The 24,327-nt window shown below is 42.6% G+C and overlaps 1 protein-coding gene across 1 annotated transcript in view; it reads right to left on the bottom strand.

Annotated features, from left to right (window-relative positions):
* HHAT (hedgehog acyltransferase) overlaps nucleotides 1–24,327 on the bottom strand; it is a 141,341-nt gene that overhangs the window by 43,578 nt on the left and 73,436 nt on the right. The window contains exons 5-6 of the mRNA XM_021716340.1: nucleotides 22,928–23,143; nucleotides 1,999–2,170 (exon numbers count right to left, since the gene is read on the bottom strand). Of these exons, the coding sequence (XP_021572015.1) occupies nucleotides 1,999–2,170; nucleotides 22,928–23,143 (388 nt within the window). The remainder of the gene's footprint in view (nucleotides 1–1,998; nucleotides 2,171–22,927; nucleotides 23,144–24,327) is intronic.

Here is a 24,327-nt window from a genome sequence, read left to right on the forward strand (position 1 = left end):
CCGGCAGGCTCAATCCACTCACCTCAGCCTCCCAAAGGCACGGGATTACAGGCTAAGCCACTGAGCCCGGCTCAATTTAGCAGCTTCTAACAAACATTTTCAAATACAATACAATAGTATGGAACAGAAAATAAAACATCAGTATACAGTACAAATGGTTTAAGGTAAAGTATGGCTTTGTGAGAGCACGCACACACACACACACACACACACACACACACACACACACACACATCTGTAATGCAAAGTGCATTTCTTACTATGAGTCATGAGCAAAAGAATTTGAAAGCTATAGTCTATAGCAAAACTCTTATATGTGAGCAACAATGTGAGACTCACAGAAACAGCATTATGTGGAGTAGCAAAACCCTGGAAAAAACTCAAAAGCTCTCCTGTATGTAGAATGGACAAAAAATTTGTTGCAAATAGATACACTGGAATGCTATACAATAGCGAAAATGATTGGTCCCTAGTTACATATGTCAACATGATGCTTCTCAAAAGCATAATATTAAGCAAAAAAAAAAAATCAAGTCATAGAGGTACATGTCAAGTGTGAATCTACTCATATGACAACGTCTTAAAATATGCAATTTTAGGAACTTTACTGTGTCAAAAGTACAATGAAAAAGAAGAGAAGGAGAAACACAAAAATCAGGTTTTCATTTCAGAGAGAGTGAAAGAGACTGATGGGATTAGGGGTACTAACGAAGGGCCTCTAGGATTCTGGGTAACTTAAACTCACTTGGTAGACACACAAATGGATCACTGGTGACATCTCTGAGTCCCTACCTTTACCTTTCCTAGTGCTGACTTTGGGTGTAATAATATGATTATTATTAAAACCTTACAATATTAGTTACCTCCAATTATTAAAAATATTTGGAAAGAAGAGACCATCATTAAAACAGTTCAGTGCTTTTTCAATCCTAAAAGACTTCTTCCTTGGAAACATTCTGATTAAGCACACGTGATACCAAGGACAATCAAGATTTTTAAAAAATCTATAAATCACTAAATAGATAAGGAAGGAGCCAGGCTTGTACTTTTGCCCTCAGCAGGGAGCAGCTTAATCTGCCTGAAGGATCTCATGGTTCTCATTGGAGCTAGAGGCTGGAGGTCAGCACACAGGCAGAATTCAGGCACTGCGGGAGTTCTCAGAAAGAAAGGAGAACAAGAAAGTGAGATGTAGTTCAGAAAGGGGCATGGTCTCTGCTGTTTTGGCCAGAGGAATAAAGAATAACAGTTTTTCCACAGACCAGTCCTATGCTGGAGACTAGCCCTGCTGAGGAAATAAGACTTCCATCCCACCTCAGATGTAAAGGAAAGGGTAGATAAGAAAAGGGGACCAACAGAAGGAAATACACACTCACACCCCATTTATTCTAGCTACTAGTCACTGTATGAGGTACACCCTTCACGTGCATCATTTCACTTCATCCTCAAAACAATCCTGCCAAGGTAAGCCTCCTCATTTTACAGACAAGATCCTAAAGCTCAAAGAGGTTTAGTAAACTGTCCAAGGTTACCCACTAGTGGTTGGTGAAGCTAGGACTCAAACTTGTGGCTGGCTGACTCTAAAGTTCACATTCTTTCCTTCACACCTTATACATGAAGGACAAGGAAGACTGCAGAACAAATCAGTCTTGAAGCATCATCTCTTAGAATGGACTTAAACGCTGCCCGCAGCAACTCCTGCCCTCTACTGCCAAACGCAATGCTGGCCACACCAGCATCAAAGATGCGGGCCCAGCTAAGTTCAGTAGGATTCCATTATTCACGGGGATGCTATCATCCTTGGTTCCCAGACCACAAGCACAGCCATCAACCATGTCGATCATATCACACATGCATAATCTTGGCCACAAGAAGAGTAAGATTTAAAAAAAAAAGAGAGAGTTTGCTCAAGGCAACTGTACCCCTGCCCTCCCCCAGTTCAGCTTCACTCTGATGCTAACTCTTGGGGCTTGTCCTACTGTTGGTGATTTCCACAATTACCTAAGGTCCAATAAGAGACAGCCCCCAGGAGCGGGATACTGCTGTAGATGGCGTGCATGTACATAAGGTGAGCCATCAGCTCGGCCAGCCACCACCAGCACAGGAGGCGGCCCAGCCCCAGGGCGAGGACACAGAGGCTGGTCTTCAGGGAGCCAAGCTCCTGCTGCTGCATCTGAAGTGGAAACAAAAGAGGTCATTAGACTGTGCCTCCATGTCTAAAATAGCTCCTTTGACAACATATTTAATAAACTTCCCACAAATATTATTGCTGTATTGACTCACAGAGGGTTGGGTGGTTTGTCTTGGGAGCACTCAGTGTTCTTGAGCAAAAGAGTCACATCTGAGCTTGAAAATTGTCCCAAAGTAGGAATACAAGGTGGGGTCAAAAAGCTTGCCTAGTGCCAAGAACCAAAGACAGATTCTGCATCCCTCTGTCCCAGCATCAGCCCTGGAAAAACCCAGGTGGGAGGGTGGCACTGGGTGTATTCTCCCCCTGGGGATCTTGGGATCTCTTTGGGCTATGGGAGCTACCCTGCTTGTCTTTATCCATCACTCATTCACGTTGGAGACTGGCAAGAGTAAGGCCCAGTCAAAAAGGGGCACGGGACAGGTAAAGAAGGGATGAACAAGAGACAGAGGTTGAGAGCAAGGGAAAAATGAAGTGTGGGGGTGTCGCTCTACCTTCAGTTGTTTTTGAAACATGGCAGAGTAAACACAGACAGTACAGCAAGTGGGACAAGTCTCTTGCTTATAATATTAAGAACATAGACTTTAGAAAATGTAAATCACTTTGGGCAGTGTTGCCATCAAAACAATATTGAGTTTTTCACTCCACAGAAACTCAGGACGTTTCTCTATTTATTAGGTCTATAATTTCTTTCATCAATGTTTATAATGTTCAGTGTATATTTTTGTACCTCTTTGGTTAAATTTATTCCTACATATTTTATTTTTTTAATTGTTGTAAAAAATATGGATTTTAAATCAGAGAAAATCACGATCAAATTCTAACACAAACCACACAGCTATGTGATCCTGGGCGAGTTACTTAACTTCTCAGAGTCTGGGTTTCCTCATACATAAAATGAAAAACTTGTGATGATTAAATATGATGAAGTATATGAAGTACTAAGTATGGTGCCTTGCATATAAAAAGCAATAGACAATTGGTAGTTAATATCTAATCATTAGATGTCTTTTATGTGTGTCTTCACGATTTTCCCTCATGGTGTCCCAGACTACCAACTACAGGGCAGCATTAGGAGATAGTTCAGAGCCTGGTCCAGCGTGGTGGCTCACATTTGTAATCCCAGTACTTTGGGAGCCAAGGCAGGAGAATTGCTTGAGTTCAGGAGTTCAAGACCAGTCTAGGCAACATAGTGAGACATGGTCTCTAAAAAAAATTAAAAATTAGTTGGGCATGGTGGCATGCGCCTGTCATCTCAGCTACTTGCGAGTCTGAGGCAGGAGAATTACCTGAGCCCAGTAGGTTGAGGCTGTGGTGAGCCATGATTGTGCCACAGCACTCCAGCCTGGGCAACAGAGTAAGACTCTGACATTAAAAAAAAGAGAGAGAGAGAGAGAGAGGGATGTTTTGATTACTCACAAACACAGATAGAAGCTACTGAGAGTATACTCAATACATGTGAGCAATACAAAAAAATTTTTTTAATTCTACCAAAGTAGCTCTGGTTCTATGGTCTCACCTCAATGCCTGTTATTTAGAGATGCACAATAATTTAGAATATACAGTTTCTAGAATGCATAAACATGCTATAAAATTTGAAGTTAATTCAATTTCAGCCTTATACCACTAGACAAACACAGAAAAACAAGAGAGAGCAGTAAGTTTTCTGGATTTTACATTGACAAGATTTTATTAGACCGAAGCCTTGAAATGCAGAGGAGAAACAAATGCTAAATGTTGAGGCTGAATCTGCAAACAGTAGCTGGTAGAGGAGATGAACTTGATCTAGCATTTGGCAATGAGGGCTCATGACACTAACTAAACAAGAAAGGCCCATTCCTAGGGGTAGGTGATCTTGAGGTGCCTCCTTAGTTCTTTCTCCCTCCTCTGGCCATCAAGGGGTGGTGGGTCCCACAGCAGCCAGAAGAGTGGCAGGCCCTGTCCTCAGAAGGGAAGAGAGAAATACATGTCTACTTGGGGATCAATTTTTACTCCTTTTTTTTTTTAACATACATCCTACCACTCTCTTAAACTGTCCTCCCACAGCAAGACACCAGGCTAAGAAATTCTGGCTGGTTCAGTGGCATTACAATAATCTGTACAAATGGCTTTTCCCATTTTGCTGTTTTCTCGGTGGCTCAGCCTGTAATCCTGTGCCCTTGGGAGGCTGAGGTGAGTGGACTGCCTGAGCCCGTGAGTTCGAGACCCACCTGGGCAATGTGGCGAGACCTCATCTCTACAATTAATCAAAAATTAGCTGGGCGTGATAGTACGCGCCTGTAGTTCCAGGTACTTGGAAGGCTGAGGCAGAAGGATCGCTGGAGCCCAGCAGGTCAAGGCTGCGGTGACCAGGAGCGGCCTCTGCACTCCAGTCTGGGCGACAGATGAGACTCCAACTCAGAAAAAAAGAAAGAAAGGAAAAAAAAAAGATAGCCACCACCCACAGCAATGCCACATGTCAAATATTGCTTGGTATTTGGACAGCGCCCTACAACACTCTCTCACTCTATGACTTACTTTATTTTCCCAAAACCTGGGGGGGAAAAAAAGAATTTGTTTGGTCAGTATTGACAACTTGGTCAGTTTTGAAGTGCTACTTGAAAAGGGTTCTCCAAGAAGGAAGACTGGACATATTGGGATATTTGAAGAATTGTACTGATCACACATAACTGCAATAACAGCCCCACTACAGTGACCCAATGTAGACCCCTTTCTGGGCACAAACCGAGGATGGTTTTCATGTGAATCCTTACCTCAAGTGTGCATGCTCTGGAGATGCTACAAAGTTGAGAGCAGCAGATCTACAAGCCAATCGATCACTAAATCCTTAATGTAGAAACACCTTCCTACCAGGTCATTTGTGTCTGTTATGTAATGACGAGAAAGACAAAGGAGATAACTCACATGCCCAATAGTAGATTGGTTATATGTAAAAGTGTACCTCAATAGTATATAGTCATGAAAGTGATTTTTGTTTAATGTCCATAAAATAATGAAAGACTGGAAAGAAGCCGGACTCGGTGGCTCAGCCTGTAATCCTGTGCCTTGGGAGGCTAAGGTGAGTGGATTGCCTGAGCCTGCGGGTTCGAGACCCGCCTGGGCAACTTGGTGAGACCTCATCTCTACAATAAATCAAAAAATTAGCCGGGTGTGGTAGTGCACGCCTGTAGTTCCAGATACTTGGAAGGCTGAGGCGGAAGGATCACGGGAGCCCAGCAGGTCGAGGCTGCGGTGGCCGGGAGTGACCACCGCACTCCAGTCTGGGCGACAGAGTGAGACTCCAACTCAAAAAAAAAAAGAAAGAAAGACTGGAAAGAAATACAATAAAATGACAATAGTGATAATTTTTAGATGATGAGATGTTCATTATTTTTGCCAATTAAAATAGATTACTTTTTTAGCAGGGAAAAAGTAATGTAACCTTACTATGTTGTGAATAGTTTAGCCCTCTCTTTACTAGTGAGACAGTGAACTGAAGGCCCCTTTATTTCCGTGTCCTCTTTCTCAAAATGCCTAGCATAAGGACATCTGCCAGGAAGTCCAGCATCCTCAATGAGCGAGTATTCTTCTCTCTCTTTTATGCTAGCCTAATCTTTATTTCTCTTCATCTACCCCCTTCACTGTTACATTTTCTCTATATATGTCTAGATCTTCTTTGTCCATTCTCAATCCTGTTCCAGCTCTCCAAAGCAAATGCATGTTTACCTAATGACCACTAGCAAATAGAGAGCTAAAAGTATGAGCAAATGAGGAAATGGTGACAAACACAATGTTACAGTCTGTACTTATGTGTCCCTCTAAAATTCATATGTTGAAACCCTAACTCCCAAGGCGATGGTACTAGGAGGTGGGGCCTTTGGGAAGGGGGAGTGATTAGGTCATGAGAGCAGAGCCCACATGATTGGGAATAGTGCCTTCAGAAAGGAGACACCAGAGAGTTAGCTAGTTGCCTCTACCATGTGAAAGAGGTGCCATTCTGTGAACAAGGAAGTGGGCCTTCGCCAGACACTGAATCTGCCAGCACATTGATCTTGGAAATCCTAGCCTCCAGAACTGCAAGGAAAAAATTTCTGTTACTTATAAGCCACTCGGTTTATAGTATTCTGTTACAGCAGCCCAAATGTACTAAGACAGAAAACTGGTACCGAGAGTGGGAGTGCTGCTGCAAACAAACACTTAAAAATGTAGAAGTAGCTTTAGAACTGGGTAATGGATAGACGCTGGAAGAGTTTTGAGATGCATATTAGAAAAAGTCTACATGGCTGGAATAGGCCTTTAAGGGTGATTTTGGTGAGGGCTTAGAAGAACAAGAAATGAGCTGTAGAGAAAGCCTCAATCTTCTAATAGAAAACCTAAGTGGTCACAAATAGACTATAGGTGGAAACATGCCTGGTAAAGGCTCTGATGATTTCTGAGGCAGAAATGAGGAACATGTTATTGGAAACTAGAGGAAAGGCAATCTTTGTTATAAAGCAGCAAAGAATTTGGCAGAATTATGTTCATATCCTAGTGTTTTGTGAAGATGGCAGAACTTAAGAGCAATGAAATTGGATGTCTAAGCTGAAGCCATTTCTAAGCAAAGTTTTGAAGGAGCAGCTTGGCTCCTCTTGACTGTTTATAGTAAAATGACAGAAGAGAGAAGTGATTTAAAGACAAAATTGCTCATGAAAAGGGAAGCAGAACTTAAAGATCTGGAAAATTCTCAGCCTATCCATATCGTAAAGAATGATAAAGTCTATTTGGGACAGAACACCAAGGATATCACCAAAAGATCCCCTGATAAGCAGATTAGTCAGATATCTAAACAGAGGCCAGGACCCTATTGTCCAAGACAATAGAAGAATGACCCCAAAGGCCATTCAGAAATCATCAAGGCTGCCACCCTCATCACAGCCCAGTATACAAGAGCCTGGGGGACAGAGCAATTTCAGATGCAAAGGAAGGGCCACCATTGCCCAGTGCCACCTCACAATGTGAGCTCTGCTCCCCATACCCCATCACCACACTCCCTGGCTGTCCCAGAAATGGCTCCTGGGGGCCACAGTGCAGTGCAGAATGAGTTGCAGTGAGGAAAGCTGTCAGGGGCATAGTATTATTTCCAATAATACCAGAGAGTCACGGGGCCCAGGTAGAAAACTGCTACAGGGGCAGCACTACCTCAGAGAGCCTCCACAAGGGCAATGCCCAGCAGAGCCATGGGTGTGGGGCCACCCCTGGGACCCTAGACTAGTAGAGCAACCAGCTTGAGATTCTGGCCTAGGGGAGCTGAGTAAGGCAGAGTTGCCACATGGACAGAGCCACTACCCTCCTATGTCCAGAAGGCACCCCAGTGTGTCTGAAAGGTAAGGCCCCAGCCTAGTGTGCCTGGAGGACAGAGCAATGAGCCAAAGATGATTGTTATTGAGTCTTAAGTGCCTGCTGCTCCTTTCTTCTTTCCAATCTTTACCTTTTGGAATGAGACTGTCCACACTATGCCTGCCCCCCGCTCCATTGTACTTGGCAGTACATAGCTTATTTGACTTCACAGGATCACAGCTGAAGGGGAATTTGCCTGAGGATGAATCAAACCGTGAGTCTTACCCATATCTGATTTAGATGATATTTAAGTGAGACCTTGTTCTTTAGACTTTCGAGATGATGCCAGAACAAGTTAATAATATTGGGGTTATTAGAATGGAATGAATGCATTTTGCAGGTAAGAAGGACATTAATTTGGGAGGGTAGGGGTAGGATGCTATAGACTGAATGTCCCCTCTAAAATTAATATGTTGAGCCGGGCTCAGTGGCTCAGCCTGTAATCCCGCGCCTTTGGGAGGCTGAGGTGAGTGGATTGCCTGAGCCCATGGATTCGAGACCTGCCTGGGCAACTTAGTGAGACCCCATCTCTACAACAAATCAAAAAATTAGCTGAGCGTGGTAGCATGCACCTGTAGTTCTAGCTACTTGGAAGGCTGAGGCGGAAGGATCACCGGAGGCCAGCAGGTTGAGACTGTGGTGACTGGGAGCGTGCCACTGCACTCCAGTCTGGGTGACAGAGTGAGACTTCAACTCAAAAAAACAAACAAACAAAAAATAATAAAATAAAATTTCAAAAGTTCCAGCTACTTGGAAGGCTGAGGCGGAAGGATCACCGGAGGCCAGCAGGTTGAGACTGTGGTGACTGGGAGCGTGCCACTGCACTCCAGTCTGGGTGACAGAGTGAGACTTCAACTCAAAAAAACAAACAAACAAAAAATAATAAAATAAAATTTCAAAAGTTCCAGCTACTTGGAAGGCTGAGGCGGAAGGATCACCGGAGGCCAGCAGGTTGAGACTGTGGTGACTGGGAGCGTGCCACTGCACTCCAGTCTGGGTGACAGAGTGAGACTTCAACTCAAAAAAACAAACAAACAAAAAATAATAAAATAAAATTTCAAAAGTTCCAGCTACTTGGAAGGCTGAGGCGGAAGGATCACCGGAGGCCAGCAGGTTGAGACTGTGGTGACTGGGAGCGTGCCACTGCACTCCAGTCTGGGTGACAGAGTGAGACTTCAACTCAAAAAAACAAACAAACAAAAAATAATAAAATAAAATTTCAAAAGTTCCAGCTACTTGGAAGGCTGAGGCGGAAGGATCACCGGAGGCCAGCAGGTTGAGACTGTGGTGACTGGGAGCGTGCCACTGCACTCCAGTCTGGGTGACAGAGTGAGACTTCAACTCAAAAAAACAAACAAACAAAAAATAATAAAATAAAATTTCAAAAGTTCCAGCTACTTGGAAGGCTGAGGCGGAAGGATCACCGGAGGCCAGCAGGTTGAGACTGTGGTGACTGGGAGCGTGCCACTGCACTCCAGTCTGGGTGACAGAGTGAGACTTCAACTCAAAAAAACAAACAAACAAAAAATAATAAAATAAAATTTCAAAAGTTCCAGCTACTTGGAAGGCTGAGGCGGAAGGATCACCGGAGGCCAGCAGGTTGAGACTGTGGTGACTGGGAGCGTGCCACTGCACTCCAGTCTGGGTGACAGAGTGAGACTTCAACTCAAAAAAACAAACAAACAAAAAATAATAAAATAAAATTTCAAAAGTTCCAGCTACTTGGAAGGCTGAGGCGGAAGGATCACCGGAGGCCAGCAGGTTGAGACTGTGGTGACTGGGAGCGTGCCACTGCACTCCAGTCTGGGTGACAGAGTGAGACTTCAACTCAAAAAAACAAACAAACAAAAAATAATAAAATAAAATAAAATTAATATGTTGAAATCCTAACCCCCATGGTGATAGTACTAGGAGGTGGAGCCTCTGGGAAGTGAACAGGTTATGAGAGACAGCCTTCACAGCTGGGCATAGCGTCCTTATAAAAGAGACCCCGGGGAGCTAGCTAATGACTTCTCCTATATCAGCACACATGCAGATGGAAACTGGCCCTCACCAGACATCGAATCTGCCTTGATCTTGGACTTTCCAGCCTCTAGAACTATGAGAAATGCATTTCTGTTGTTTATAAGCCATCTAGCTTCTGGTATTTTGTTATAGCAGTCCGAATGGACTAAGACATGTAGTATCCATTAGTCTGTGGAGGCTAAAAGAGTTCCCACTTATACCAGGACATGTAGAGGCACCAAAATCACTCTAGACCAAAGGATGGGCCTTTCTTGGTACCCAAACTCTTGGAGAGAAACAAATCATCTGGTTGAATATAACAATGGCCTAAAAAGCAGTGTTGACAGAAGACAATCTTCACACAGTTGGATATCTCCAGTTTCTAAATAAGCAACAATGTGCATGCCCTGCAGATCCCTGAGCATAAGCCTACCCCAATCTCAGGCCTACACCTGAAGGCCAGGCCTACACCTGAGGCCTGCAAGCAGTATTGTGGCTACTCCCTGAGCTCCATCCCAGGGAGTCAAGATGGGAACTGGATTGGAGGGGAGCCAGGATGAAGCCAGAGCCAACAGCCCTGCAAGGCAATCAAGAAAATACATCTATCCAATCACCTCTCGGCAATAGGCAATCACATTTTAAAGTTAATTCAAAGATCTCCTTTCCCTCCTCAAACATGTGCAGCCTAAAATGATACAAATATCTGTAATTAAGAAGAAACATGAGGTACCTTTTGCAGATCATTGGCTTCCCTAGAAGGACTTACCTATTTTCCACAGGCCAAAACTTCCCTACCAGGTTTAATAAGGCACAATTATGTGTCACTACAGGACCAAAAGAGCTAGACTTTTAACACTGTTTTTGATGTTGAATGCCTCCTTCTTCTAGGCAGAAATATTTATTATTTGATTGTACAAATAAACACAACAGAAAAAAAAAACAATCCAACTCTTCATTCTATTTGCTTTTACCTTTAAAAAAAAGATTATTCCTCTTTCTTTAGAGTCATATTGTTATTATAGTCCATTTGTACCTTCAGTCTAGTTGACTCCTTTTTATTAAAAAAAAAAAAAAAAACTCAGCCATTTGTCCCTTGTCAACCCAGTAAGAAGAACAGACAGGCTGTATACAGCCCATCTAATGAGCAGGGCTGCTCTCTTATCTGCATGCAAAGTATTGCATTTGAGACATTTCAAATGTAGGGGATTGTCAACCTTAAGACCACTAGAAACTGCCACCATGGAAATTTTAAGTTCAGGTGCCACTAAAAAAATACACATTAACTCATCTGCAAAGTGGATTTCAAGACACATTATATTTTAAAACCTCATTTCATGCAAATTGCATAAAAAGGAATAGCAGAGTCTTTCTCTCTCTTTCAAAGATATGCTGATGATTAAAGATGACAGTTCTCAAAGATGAAAGGTCCTTTTTCTTCACACACGAATAATACATATGTTTGAGAGCACCAAACAAAAGCCTTACCAGAGCCAATTATGCAACTGGGCCACCTTTGCCACTAGCTTCCTGGCTTCTCTCTGCTTGGGTCTAAGGGCCTCATAGGAGATATCTTATTCCTCTATCATACCCCTACTCCCAACAAATTATTACAGATCATACCCCTACTCCCAACAAATCATTCCCTAATCAGACCCACACTGCCCCCCTCTCCAGCCATCTAGACCAAGGTCAGTATATACAGTGATCTATCCCAGAGAACAGCAAATGGGGCCTGCAGGTGGTGTTGCTGCCACAAGACTGGCACCTGGTCTGGCCCGCTTGAGCCTCTAGATCCGCATGTCCACCGGCCACATCCATCCCCTCTCTAACGCCTATCACACCAAGTTAATGTCTTTATTCATTCCACCCATTCTGCATTCTAATAACCTCTCTTTGCCTCTGTTTTTTTTGTCTGTAAAGTGGTAATGACAGTATTACTTTCACAGGATTGTTGTGAAGATTAAACAAGTTAGAAAGTGCAAAGCCTCGCTCAGAATAAATGCTCAGTTAATATTATGCATTACAATTAGCATTATTCCAGATGCTCTCTAGAACCACAGCTCATGCCACGTGCTGAACAGAGCTTCTGGGACACTAACTGCCTACCCAGCTCTTGCCAGTCCCAGCTACTCGGGAGCTGGGCCCATCCTGTACCTGTAACCACTGCCTATCTCTCTTTTCAAATAGATGGAACTAGTATGCTGGCCTCTTCTGAGGCCAAGGATGGCCACTGTACAAAATTCCCTTCTGCTACGCTCTCCTACCAGACTGGACATCCAGTCTCAGTTCTGCTTAAATGCACACTAGAATTGCCACATGCTTTTGGTTAATAACAACAACAATAATAAGAGTAGGCCGGGCACGGTGGCTAAAGCCTGTAATCCCAGCACTTTGGGAGGCAGAGGCAGGAGGATTGCCTGAGCTCAGGGGTTTCAGACCAGCCTGGGGAACTTGGTGAGACCTCACCTCTACAATTAATCAAAAAATAAGCCAGGTGTGGTAGCACGCGCCTGTAGTGTCAGCTACTTGGAAGACTGAGGCGGAAGGATCGCCTGAGTCCAGCAGGTTGAGGCTGCAGTGGCCATGAGTGTGCCACTGCACTCCAGCCTGGGCCACAGAGTGAGACTCCGACTCAAAAAACACAACACAATAATAAGAGTAAGAGTTAACACTTGTAGTACTTATATGGCAGGCCATATTGCCTATATAAAATCAAGTAATCCTTACAAAAATCCTGTGTGGGGAGGTATTATTATTCTTTCCATTTAACAGATAAGGAAACTGAGGCATAATAAGGTAAATAACTCAGAAACGCTCTCAAGTCAAACCAGAGCAAGTATTCAAACCTAAGGAGTTGGGCCCACGAGCCTTTGCTCTTAACCTCCATGCCAAATTCCCTACTTGAGCACTGGCTTCTCTCCCTGGGATAGGAGCATAACCCTTATCAAGGAAAAGTCCCCTGACCCACCACACTAAGGCTTCCCCTCCTCCCCACAATCCCACCCACATTGCACAATTCAACCTGTTCAAGGTAAGCTGTAGAGGCTCCAAGATCCAAGCTAAGCAAATACACAGCATATCCTGCCCTTCCCTAAACACTCCAGGATTCCTACCTCATCCCTGGCTCAGTATCTGAGTTCTACAGAAACTTAGAAGAATCAGGCCCATGTTACTGGAACTCCGGATGCCATCAGAAATAGCCTTCAAGTTTAGGCGCCAAGGCAAATGTTTCCTGTTCCTGATTGATGTGTGCTAATTTCACATGCCTTGCGTTACAGAAGACATCTCTCTCCTATACTTCCTTTATTTTGTGTATGTAAATTTACATGCCAAATAGTCAGGTGAAAGATACATTCTCCAGGGATGTGCCTAAAACTGACATCATTTTCTCATTTGGAATGTGTGGATTCCCAACTGGGCACCGATTTCCCTTCTGGGTGGATTTCCACAATGGGGCACTGCTGCCCCCTGGTGGTGTAGCCTCATGCTCCAGTTCCTCATTGTAAGCATTGACTTGACAATCTAAGAATAAACCACGGATTTCAGTAGTATTACCAATCCTTCTGTCCTATGAGGGAGGCACTATACTATCTGTCTGAAGGCATTTCACGCATTCATTCATTAATTCAAGCACTCATCCAGAGCAAACCTTACTTACAAGTTCTCTCAATTAGTTTTCTTCCTCTTCCTCCCAGTCTTTTTCTTCTAGACCTTTCTGAAAGAACCGTTTCACTACTAGGTTAGCTTCTCAGCTTAACCCCTTCCCCTTTTAGAACCCCCTTCCCATACCAGGGAAATGCCCTATAGACAACCTCAGCAACTGCAGAAACCTCCTGGATTTTTCAAGTGCCCTGTAACTTACTGAACATTTTTCCATTTCTAGACTGACTTTTCTATGAATATTCCCACACCATAGAGAAAAGCTTTAATTTGCACATCTAAGTTCCCTGCTCTCCACAAATGCTACTGCTTTGAAAGCAGTAAAAAGAGAGACGGATAAGACATAGAGGAAATACAGAGTGTCTATACCTGAGCCCCTATGGGAAGAAACCACCTATCCCCCTTCTCTTCTCCAGACAGAGTCAAGAGAATGACAGACCTTGGCTAAGGATATAGGTGAGCAATAATCTCAAAGTGTGCCTCTGTGTGACAGATATAGGACCCTACAACAGGCTTCTAATATTCCTACTAGACCCTAAAAGGCACAATTTAAAAAGAGGAGATGAGAAATAAAAAGAACAATTATTTTGCATAATAACAAAGTGCAAAACTTACAGGGCAAAGCTCCTTATTACTAAGAGGCACTTAGGAAAAGAATTTGTTTCCTCCTAATGGATTTAGTTCATGTTCCTTTGAGAATTATCCTCAGCAGAGGGGTGTCTGTGTGAATGTTTAGTCCAAAATTTATTGACTGGCAAATTAGGAATAATTCAAAACTCAAACTGATGAGGATATTGAAGAAGAGACAAAACTAGAAGGGTCTGAGCCCACCCTATACTTCTCTTACCCCCTCCCCTGACCTGGAGAGCTTGTTAAACCAGCTTGCTGGGCTCCACCTACAGAGGTTCTAATCTAATTCAGCAGGTCTGAGTAGAGTCGAAGAATTTGCTTTTTTCTTTTTTTTTTGAGTCGGAGTCTCACTCTGTCGCCCAGGCTGGAGTGCAGTGGCATGCTCACGGCCACCACAGCCTTGACCTGCTGTGCTCAGGTGATCCTTCCACCTCAGCCTTCCAAGTAGCTGGAACTACAGGCGCGCACCACACCTGGCTAATTTTTAAATTTATTGTAGAGATGAGGTCTTGCCATGTTGCCCAGGCTGGTCTCAAACCCATGGGCTTGGGCAATCCTCTGGCTTCTGCCTCCCAAAGTGCTGGGATTACAGGCATGAGCCACTATGCCCAACTAGAATTTGCATTTCTTTTTTTTTTTTTTCTTAACAAGTTCCCTGGCAAACTACTGAGTTAAAAGGTCAGCTGCCATCACTAAACCACTTCTGACTTTCACACAATAATTTTAAACAATTTCAAGTGCAGATTTTAAATGACTTGGTTACACAGTCCTATGTAACCAAAACTGAGATATAGAAAACCACACACTCATCATATATTTACCTAAAATGACAATTTCACTTCAAGATTTCTGGAGGGTAAAAAGTTATATACTTTCACTAGCAGTTTTAGAATAGTACGCTACTGTGATAATGCAAAAATATGCTTTTGCTGGGCTCGGTGGCTCAGCCTGTAATCCCGCACTTTGGGAGGCTGAGGTGAGTGGATTGCCTAAGCCCATGGGTTCGAGACTCGCCTGGGCAACTTGGCGAGACCTCATCTCTACAAGAACTCCAAAAATTAGCCGGGCGTGGTAGCGCACGCCTGTAGTTCCAGATGCTTGGAAGGCTGAGGCAGAAGGATCACTGGAGCCCAGCAGGTCGAGGCTGCGGTGACCGGGAGCGTGTCACTGCACTCCAGTCTGGACGACAGAGTGAGACTCCAACTCAAAAAAAAAAAAAAAAAAATATATATATATATATATATATATATATATATATATATATATATGCTTTTGAATGCAATGCATAACTTAGTAGAATTTTGAAGGCAAAATAAGAGATTTCTAAGAACCTTCTTTCTTTCCCAAGGGGAACTTTTCACATTGCCTCCGAGAAATGTGCAATGTTTTGCTGGCCCTGCATTTCAAACTATGCCTCCAGGTGTGTGTATATGTGTATGCATGTGTGTATGTGTGTGCACACACATGTTATTCTCTCCTCCACTAGGATTGTAGTGTTTTGGTGGTAGGGAGTAGAAATGTCCCTTGAGAAACACTGTTTTAGGTATTACCAATAATTAACACCTTGGGTGAATCAACTTAGCAAACATGTTCCAGGAAACTAGATGTGGGTTGAGAGGGAAAAAAGCAAGTTCTAAGTAGAGGGAAAAGTGAAATGAGAACAACAAAAGTAGCTTCACTTGGTATCTCTGACAAGGATGCTGTCCAGAGAAGGCAGGCGGGGGCCTGGCACAAACTGGCACCCAGACCCAAAAAGGCACTGTTGCCTCCAAACTTTCTTCAACTCCACTTGCCTTCTCACCTAGATCACTCTGAACAAGTCCCAGGCTATGGCAGGGCTATGGCATAAACAGTTTGGGAACATGAAAGTAAACACACTATCTGCCAAGCAACAGCTTAAACAGTTTCCCTTCCTACTTTTTCAAGTAATACCATCTGGTATAGTTTGGAGGTTTGTCCCCTCCAAATCTCAAGTTGAAATGTGCCAATTGGGGCCAAGTGAGAGGTATCTGGATCTCTGGGGTGGAACCTTCATGAGTGGTTTGGTGTCCTTCCCACGATAATAAGCGAGATCTTGCTTAATTAACACAAGATATGATTGTTAAAAAGAGCCTGGGATTAAAGTAAGAAGTCCATGGTGAAGCAGCAGACAGGCACTGCTCTCACCAAACAAAGAAGGCAGAGTAGGAACCCAGCCAGCAATAGACAGAGACACCCTAAACATTTGGATGGTTGAAGCACCCTGTACCCAGCAAAGGTCTCTTTGAACATGTAGAGACCAGAAAATGATGACAGATGCAGGAATCCAGGCACCCCATCCCATGCCATGCACCAGACTCACACAGGAAGTGAAGCCCTATCTGATAAATGAGAGTGAGTGTACCTAAAACACTTTGGGTCTGTTAACACCCTCCCAGTCATGCCACAGTCATCAACCCAATGTGGGAGGAGTCCTGGTCGGTTGCAGCAGTGGACAACCAGACCCCGGAACATGAGGGAAAAAAACCCATGCTGGTTAGCAGCTGTGAGCCTGGCTTCCAGCAGCAGAGCCAGGCTGTGGGCTCCTAAGCAGGGAAAGCCCACCTGCAGAGTTAACCTCCCTGGCAGCTGGTCCATCTTCCCAGCAAGACTGGGAAGAATCACCTCCAAGCCTGCACAACTACAGGGCCGATCCTCTCCCTTCCCTATGGCAGGAAAATTGCTATTTTTTGAGAGCAGAATGTGGACTTGAACAGGAAGAGAACAACACAAGACACCCAAAGGCTTTCTCATTAGGAAGAAGTTTCTGAGCTAAAACCCACAGAGATCAGTCAGGGGAGGGGCATCTCCCACCTACTCTGCAGAGTGCTAGCAGCAGGGGCTGCTACAGTTGAGAAACCTGCCACAAGGCGGAGCAAGGAGCAAGGAGCAGAAGTGAATGCCCCTCCCTCACTCACTGAGTGACCTATATTGAACCGCAGAAAAGGCCCTGGAACAGAGGGTCAACAATTAGCTTCAGAGAAAAAAAAAACCCAAAGGAATTATCAGCACCCTAAAAAGCAACTATCAGAGCACAAACAATGGAAATCACCACCACCCCATCCTCCCCTGAATGATTTGCCTCAGATGATAGTCACAGAAATCAGAGATTGGAAGGCTAAAATGAACAGAAAGAACCAAGAGAAACTAGAAGCAAAACTCACAGAGGTCATTCAGGAAACAAAAACAGAACTGGCCAATTTCCATCCTGGAAATCAAAAACAGAGTAACAAGCATAGGAAGCAGGATCAACCAAGCAGAGGAAAGAATCTTAGAGCTTGAAGACTAAAATATGGAATTAACTCAGTCTGTCAAAAAACATAGAAAAACTCAAAAAGAAGGAGCAAGGCATCAGAGAGATGTGGGGTTATGTCAGGAAGCCAAATCTGCACCTGATTGGTATCCCTGAAGCAGAAAGGGAAATTGAGAACAACATGGAACAAACATTCCTTAAGGCCATCCAAGAAAACTTCTCACATTTTTCTAAAGAGGTGATCATTCAAGCACAAGAGATTGAGAGAACCCCTGAAAGGTATCACATGAGAAGACCAACCCCAAGACACAAAGTAAGCATTAAAAAAAAAATTCTAAAGGTAGCAAGAGAAAAGTCGGACTACCTATTGGGGAAGACCCAACAGAATTGCACCAGACTTATGTGCAGAAACACTACAAGCCAGAAGGGACCAGGGTCCAATCTATAACATTCTTAAAGATAAGCAATTCTAGTCAATAATTTCATAGTCCACCAAGCTACACTTCATCAGTGATGGAGAATTAAAATCCTTCCAAGACATCCAATCCCTAAGAGAATATGCCACTTCCAGACCAGCCCTTCAGGAGATACTTAAGAAAGTGTTGAACACAGGGAAGAGAAAAAAAAAAAAAAAAAGAATGGTCATACCTATCACAAAAGTACAGGCAAGCACAGGGTTCAACAGAGCATATAGAGCACACACAAAAATAAATTTTTTTTAATGTAAAAAAAATACACACACACACAAATAAAAAGGGACCAAAGCAACCCCCTAAGAACTCTATGAGAGGGTTAAATTCTCACATTTCAATAATCAGTTTGAACAGGAATGGACGAAATGTGCCACTGAGGAGACATAGAGTGGTAAACTGGATAAAAAAATATGATCCAAGAGTCTTCTGTCTCCCGGACACTCTTCTCACTACAATGGACAACTATAGGCTCAAAGTTGGGGGCTGGAAAATGGTCTTTCAGGCAAATGGAAAATAGAAGAGAGCAGGTGTAGCTATTCTGATATCAGACAAAGCAGACTTCAAGCCATCAAAAGTTAAAAATGACATAGAAAGACAATACATAATGATAAAAGGCTCAACCCACCAGCAAGAAATATCTAATTAAGCATATATGCATACAACATAGGAGCACCAGGTTTTATAAAACAACTACTAAGTAAACTAAGAGAGGACATTGACTCTCACACAATCATACTTGAAGACCTATATACCCCATAACAGCTCTAGATACATAATTGAGGCAAAAAACCAACAAGGAGATTCAGAACCTTAACTCAACACTCAAACAAAAAGATTCAATAGACATCGACAAAACACTCTACCTAATATCAACAGAGTACACATTCGACTCATCAACACATGGAACATATTCCAACATTGACTGCATTCTTGGACATAAATCAAGTGTGAGTAAATTTCTAAAAATCAAAACAATAAATGCATCTTCTCAGATCACAGTGAAATAAAAGTAAATATCACTACCAACAAGACCCCCACCCAAAACACACAAAGACATGGACATTAAATAACATGCTGCTGAATGACTTCTAGATCAACACCAAAATCAAGACAGAAATAAAAAAGATTCCTGGAAAAAAGAAAAAAAAAGACTCCTGGAAACAAATGAAAACAAAGACATATCTTATGAGAATCTTTAGGATGCCATGAAAGCAATGTTAAGAGGAAAATTCATAACATTGCATGCACACATCAAGAAAACATAAAGATCACAAGTAGATAATCTAATGTCACACCTAAAGGAGCTGGGAAGACAAGATCATCTAAATCCTAACTTCAGCAGAAGAATCAAGATCACCAATCACATTGCAGAATACAGAAGACAAATATTATAGAAAGGATCAACAAGACAAAAAGCTAGTTCTTTGAAAGGATAAATAAGATTGACAGACCCCTGGCCAGATTGACTTAAAAAAAAGAGAGAGACAGAAAGTCCAAATAAATACAATTATAAATGCAATAGGTGAAGTCACAACTGACCCTCAAGAAATTCAAAAATTATCAGAGATTGCTATGAACAACTGTATGCAAATAAACTAGAAAACCTAAAGGAAATGGAGGACTTTCTGACATCACACAACCTCCCAAGGTAGAAACAAGAAGAAATTGAAACTCTAAACAGACTGATAACAATCCAGGAAATAGACGCAGTCATAAGAAATCTCCCAGCCAAAAAAAAAGCCCCAGACCAGATGGCTTCCTAGCTGACTTCTAAAAGACGTACAAGGAGGACCTGATATCAATCTTACTGAAAGTATTCCAGGCAATTGAGAATGATGGAATTCTCCCCAACTCATTTTATGAAGCTAATAGCATACTGAAACCTAAACCTGGCAAAGACACAACAAGGAAAGATAATTACAAGTCGGCCAGGATTGGTGGCTCAGCCTGTAGTCCTAGCACTTTGGGAGGCCGAGGCAAGTGGATTGCCTGAGGCCGTGGGTTCAAGACCAGCCCTGACAACTTGGCAAAACCTCCTCTCTACAATAAAAAAAAAAAATTAGCCAGGTTTGGTAGCACACGCCTGTAGTTCTGGCTACTTGGAAGGCGAGGCGGAAGGATCACCAGAGCCCAACATGTCGATGCTGGAATGGCTGTGAGTGTGCCACTGCACTCCAGCCTGGGTGACAAAGTAAGATTCCAACTCAAAAAAAAAAAAAAATTACAAGCCAATGTCCTTGATAAACACAGATTCAAAAACAAGATTCTAGCAATTCAGATCCAACAGTTTTCATCTGTCATGACCAAGTGGGCTTCATTCCTGGGATGCAGGGCTGGTTCAATATTGACAAGACCATAAACGTAATTCAGCACATTAACAGATGTAAAGCCAAGAACCATATGATTATATCAAGAGGCCCAGAAAAAGCAATTGACAAAATACAGCATCCATTCTTGATGAGAACCCTTGAGCACCTGGGCACAGAAGGAACATTCCTCAAAACAGTAAGAGTCATCGATGATAAATCTACACCAATATTTTGTTCAATGGGCAGAAGCTGGAAGCATTCCCCCTAAGAATGGAACTAGACAAGGCTGCCCACTCTTACCACTCCTGTTTAACACAGTGCTGAAGTCCTAGTCAGAGAAATCAGGCAAAAGAAGAAAATCAGAGGTATCCAAAGAGGAAAGTTAAGCTATTCCTCTTTGCAGATGATGATTCTATCCCTTAAAAACCCTACAGAGTCTGTCAAAAGCCTTCTCACACTGATAAATGACTTTGATAAAGTTTCAGGTTACAAAATCAGTGTACAAAAGACAGTTGCATTTCTTTACACCAGCAACAAGCAGGTAGAGAACCAAATAAAAAGCACAATCCCATTCACAACAGCCACACAAAAAAATTAAATACCTTGGCATACACCTAACCAGAAAAGTGAAAGACCTTTACAATGAGAACTAAAAAACACTGCTCAAAGAAATCAAGGAAGTTGCAAATAAAAAAATTACATGTTCATGGACTGGAATAATCAATATTGTCAAGATGTCCAGCCTACCCAAGACAATCTGCAGATTCAATGCAATACCCATTAAATTGCCAACATCATTTTTTTCAGACCTGGAAACAACAATATAAAAATTCATATGAAAGCAGAAAAGAGCATGAATAGTCAAAACAATCCTCAGCAAAAGGAACAAAGTGGGAGGCATCACACTTCCAGACTTCAACTTTATTAGAAGGCTATAGTAACCAAAGCAGTCTGGTATTGATACAAGAATAGACACATAGACTAATGAAAGAGGACAGCAATTCCAGAGGCAAAAACACAGTCTCTCAACCTACTTATCTTCAACAAAGCTACCAATAACAATCACTGGGAAAAGGAGAACACATTTAGCAAATGGTGCTGAGAAAACTAGCAGGCCACATGCAGAGGAATGAAACTGAACCCCTACCTATAACCATATACAAAAATCAACTCAAAATGAATCAAAGACCTAAATGTAAGACCGCAAACTATAAGAATCCTAGAAGATAATACAGGAAACACCCTTATGCACATCAGAGTAGGCAACGAATTCTTGACCAAGTCCCCAAAAGCAAGTGCCATAAAAGCTGATAGACAAGTGAGATGTCATCAAACTGAAAAGCTTTTGCACAGCAAAAGAAATCATCAAGAGAGTAAAGAGACAACCCACAGAATGGGAAAAAATATTTGCAAATATGCAACTGACAAAGGCCTAACATCCAGGATCTACAAGGAACTCAAAGTGAAAGGAATAAAACAAACAGCCCCATTAAAAAGTGGGCAAAGAACATAAACAGACACCTCTCAAAAGACAATATACAAGTAGCCAACAGACAAATTAAAAAATGCTCAGCCTCACTAATCATCAGAGAAATGTAAATCAAAACTACTATGAGAAACCACCTAATTCCAGTAAGGATGGCTTTCATTAATAAGTCAAAAAACAAGTGATGCTGGTGCGGGTACAGAGAAAAGGGAATGCTTCTACACTGTTGGTGGGAGTGCAAGCTAATTCAACCTCTATGGAAAGCAGTGTGGCAATTACTAAAAGAACTAAAAATTAACCTTCCAGCGATCCCTTTCCTGGAAATATACTAAGAAGAACATTCACTGCTCTACAAAAAAGACACCTGCACACTCATGTTTATTGCTGTACTATTCACAATAACAAAAACACGGAACCAACCGAATTGCCTAACAAAAGTGGACTGGATAAAGAAAATGTGATTCACATACATGATACAGTATTATACAACCATAAAGAAGAACAAAATTATGGACTTCACAGCAAATTGGATGGCGTTAGAGGCCATTGTATTAAGTGAACTATTACAGAAACGAAGATCTGAACACCACATGTTCTCACTTATAAGTGATCCTTGATTATTAGTCACATGAGCACAAGGGAGGACTGGCAGTCACTGGGCACTGCTAGGGGAGGGAGGGAGAGAGGAGGGTGAGGGACATGTGACAACATAAAGGGCACTTGGTTCATTACCAGGGGGAATGAGGGCCAGTTAAAAGCCCAAACTTGGCCAGGCGCCGTGGCTTAAGCCTATAATCCCAGCACTTTGAGAGGCCAAGGTGAGAGGATGGCCTGAGCCCACAGGTTCGAGACCAGCCTGGGCAACTTGGTAAGACCTCATCTCTTAAAAAAAAAAAAAGCCCAAACTTCACCTGCCCATAGTCTACTTACGTAGTTAATCCTCACTTGTACCCCACATTCCTATAACAAATTTTTTTTGTTTTAAAGAGGCTAGCACCTCCTCCCTCCCTCTTGCTCTATCACCATGTGACACGCTTGCTCCCCTTTCCCCTACCACCATGACTGTAAGCTTCCTGAGGCCTCACCAGAAGCAGAGGCTGGTATGCTTTTTGAACAACCTGCAGCACTGTGAGCCAAATAAACCTCTTTTCTTCACAAATTGCCCAGCCTTGTGAATCCCTTCATAGCAATGCAAAATGGACTGATATACCATCATAACCAAATTTTTCGTTTCCCTGGGACTTCATTGTAGTGGATACCAAGTCCCTCGTTATGCCCCAGTTCTTAGCCCTGGTTACCACAGTCCGCTGAGAATCAGAGTGGGGGCCCCAAGAGCTAACATACAGGAGAGACAGGTCAACTTTTATTTTGAAGGCTCACTTCCCCTAAGAATTTCATCTACTATGCAAAAACTTCTGGAAACTGTGTTTTAAATCTGTGAGCACACTTAATTAAAAGGAGTCATAGAAATGACCAACAATCACAAAGGTAACCACAGCAACAGGGACAGAGGCTTAATCTACACAATACCAAACCAACCCCAGTGGGTACTACCTGTTGGGTGAACTCCGGAAAGCTGAGGATGGGCCCATTGTGGAAGACTGGATAATAAAAGACGTAGGCCAGCATCCGGGGAAAGGAGTAAGAGGCGCGTGCAGCTGGCAGCTCCTGCCAGCAGAACTCAAGGCTGAAGCTGGTGTAGTACAGACAGCGGACGGTCAGCGTGAACTGCAGCAAGTAGTACTCGTTTTCTGTCTTGTACCACCTTCTCTACAAAACCAAAAGGAGAGAACAACCTTTGAGTGGTGGGAGGGACAACGTCAAATCCTAATGCAGGTGCTGGCCAGCAGGGCCACCTTCATCTGAGAAGCCCCGGACCCGATAGGGAGATCTCTTCCCTGGCTAGAGTAGCTGAAGCATAAAGGGTGTTGAAAACCAGCGAACATCATGGAAAGCTCATTGGTAATCATAGCAAGCAGTTAATGAGCAGCAGGGGAAAAGTTTGTCCCTAACATAAACTTAGCATTAGGTCTGATGCAACACAATGAAGGTTTTCCGGATATGCATCTATCAGATACACTTGGGGATAATGTGCAGATTAAACACATCCAGTGGATACTCTGACAGCTCCTTCAACAATTCTGATGACAAAGAGGGGCTTAAAATGTCCCATGGGACTTGTCCTCAACATATTTTTTTCCTTTTGCTCTTTTGTTATTCATTTGGCTCAGCATTTAGCTGAGTACTATTTGCCAGATGAGCTTTAGAGACACATATTTAAAAGAAATAGTCCCTGTCCTCAATGTGTTTACATTCCCATACAGGAAACAGGTACATGAAGATACAACTACAATTGCAATACAGCATGAAACAAGAAACAACAAGAAGAAAATGTGATAAAACATTAACAATATCAGAGGGAGTAAAATTATGAATCATTTAATCATCTCTATATCTTTCTAATTTTTCATATTTCCTAAAAATACACATATATACAATTTATGGAAATATACACAAAATGTAGAGCTGGGTCAAAGAAAGAAATATCTAATTTGATCCACAAAGGTCTTTTAAAGCTCTATATAGAAAAATCAATGCCTGAACAATTTTGTTTTTTGTGGGTTTTTTGGTTGTTGTTTTTTTTTGAGTTGGGGTCTCACTTTGTTACCCAGGTTGGAGTGCAGTGGCACCATCACAGCTCACCACAGCCTCAATCTCCTGGGCTCAGGTGATACTTTCACCTCAGCCTCCCAAGTAGGTGGGACTACAGGTATGCACTACTATGCTCAGCTAATTTTTTTTAGAGACAAGATCTCACTATATTGCCTAGACTGGTCTCAAATTCCTGGGATCAAGTCATCCTCCCATCTTGGCCTCCCAAAGTGCTAGGATTATAGGTATGAAGACAGCCCCTGAAGACAGTTTCTACTTCTTTTTTTTTTTTTTTTTTTTTT

Source organism: Carlito syrichta, unplaced genomic scaffold (assembly GCF_000164805.1).
Source record: "Carlito syrichta isolate Samal-C Ts95f unplaced genomic scaffold, Tarsius_syrichta-2.0.1 Scaffold308767, whole genome shotgun sequence".
NCBI classification, from domain to species: Eukaryota; Metazoa; Chordata; class Mammalia; order Primates; family Tarsiidae; genus Carlito; species Carlito syrichta.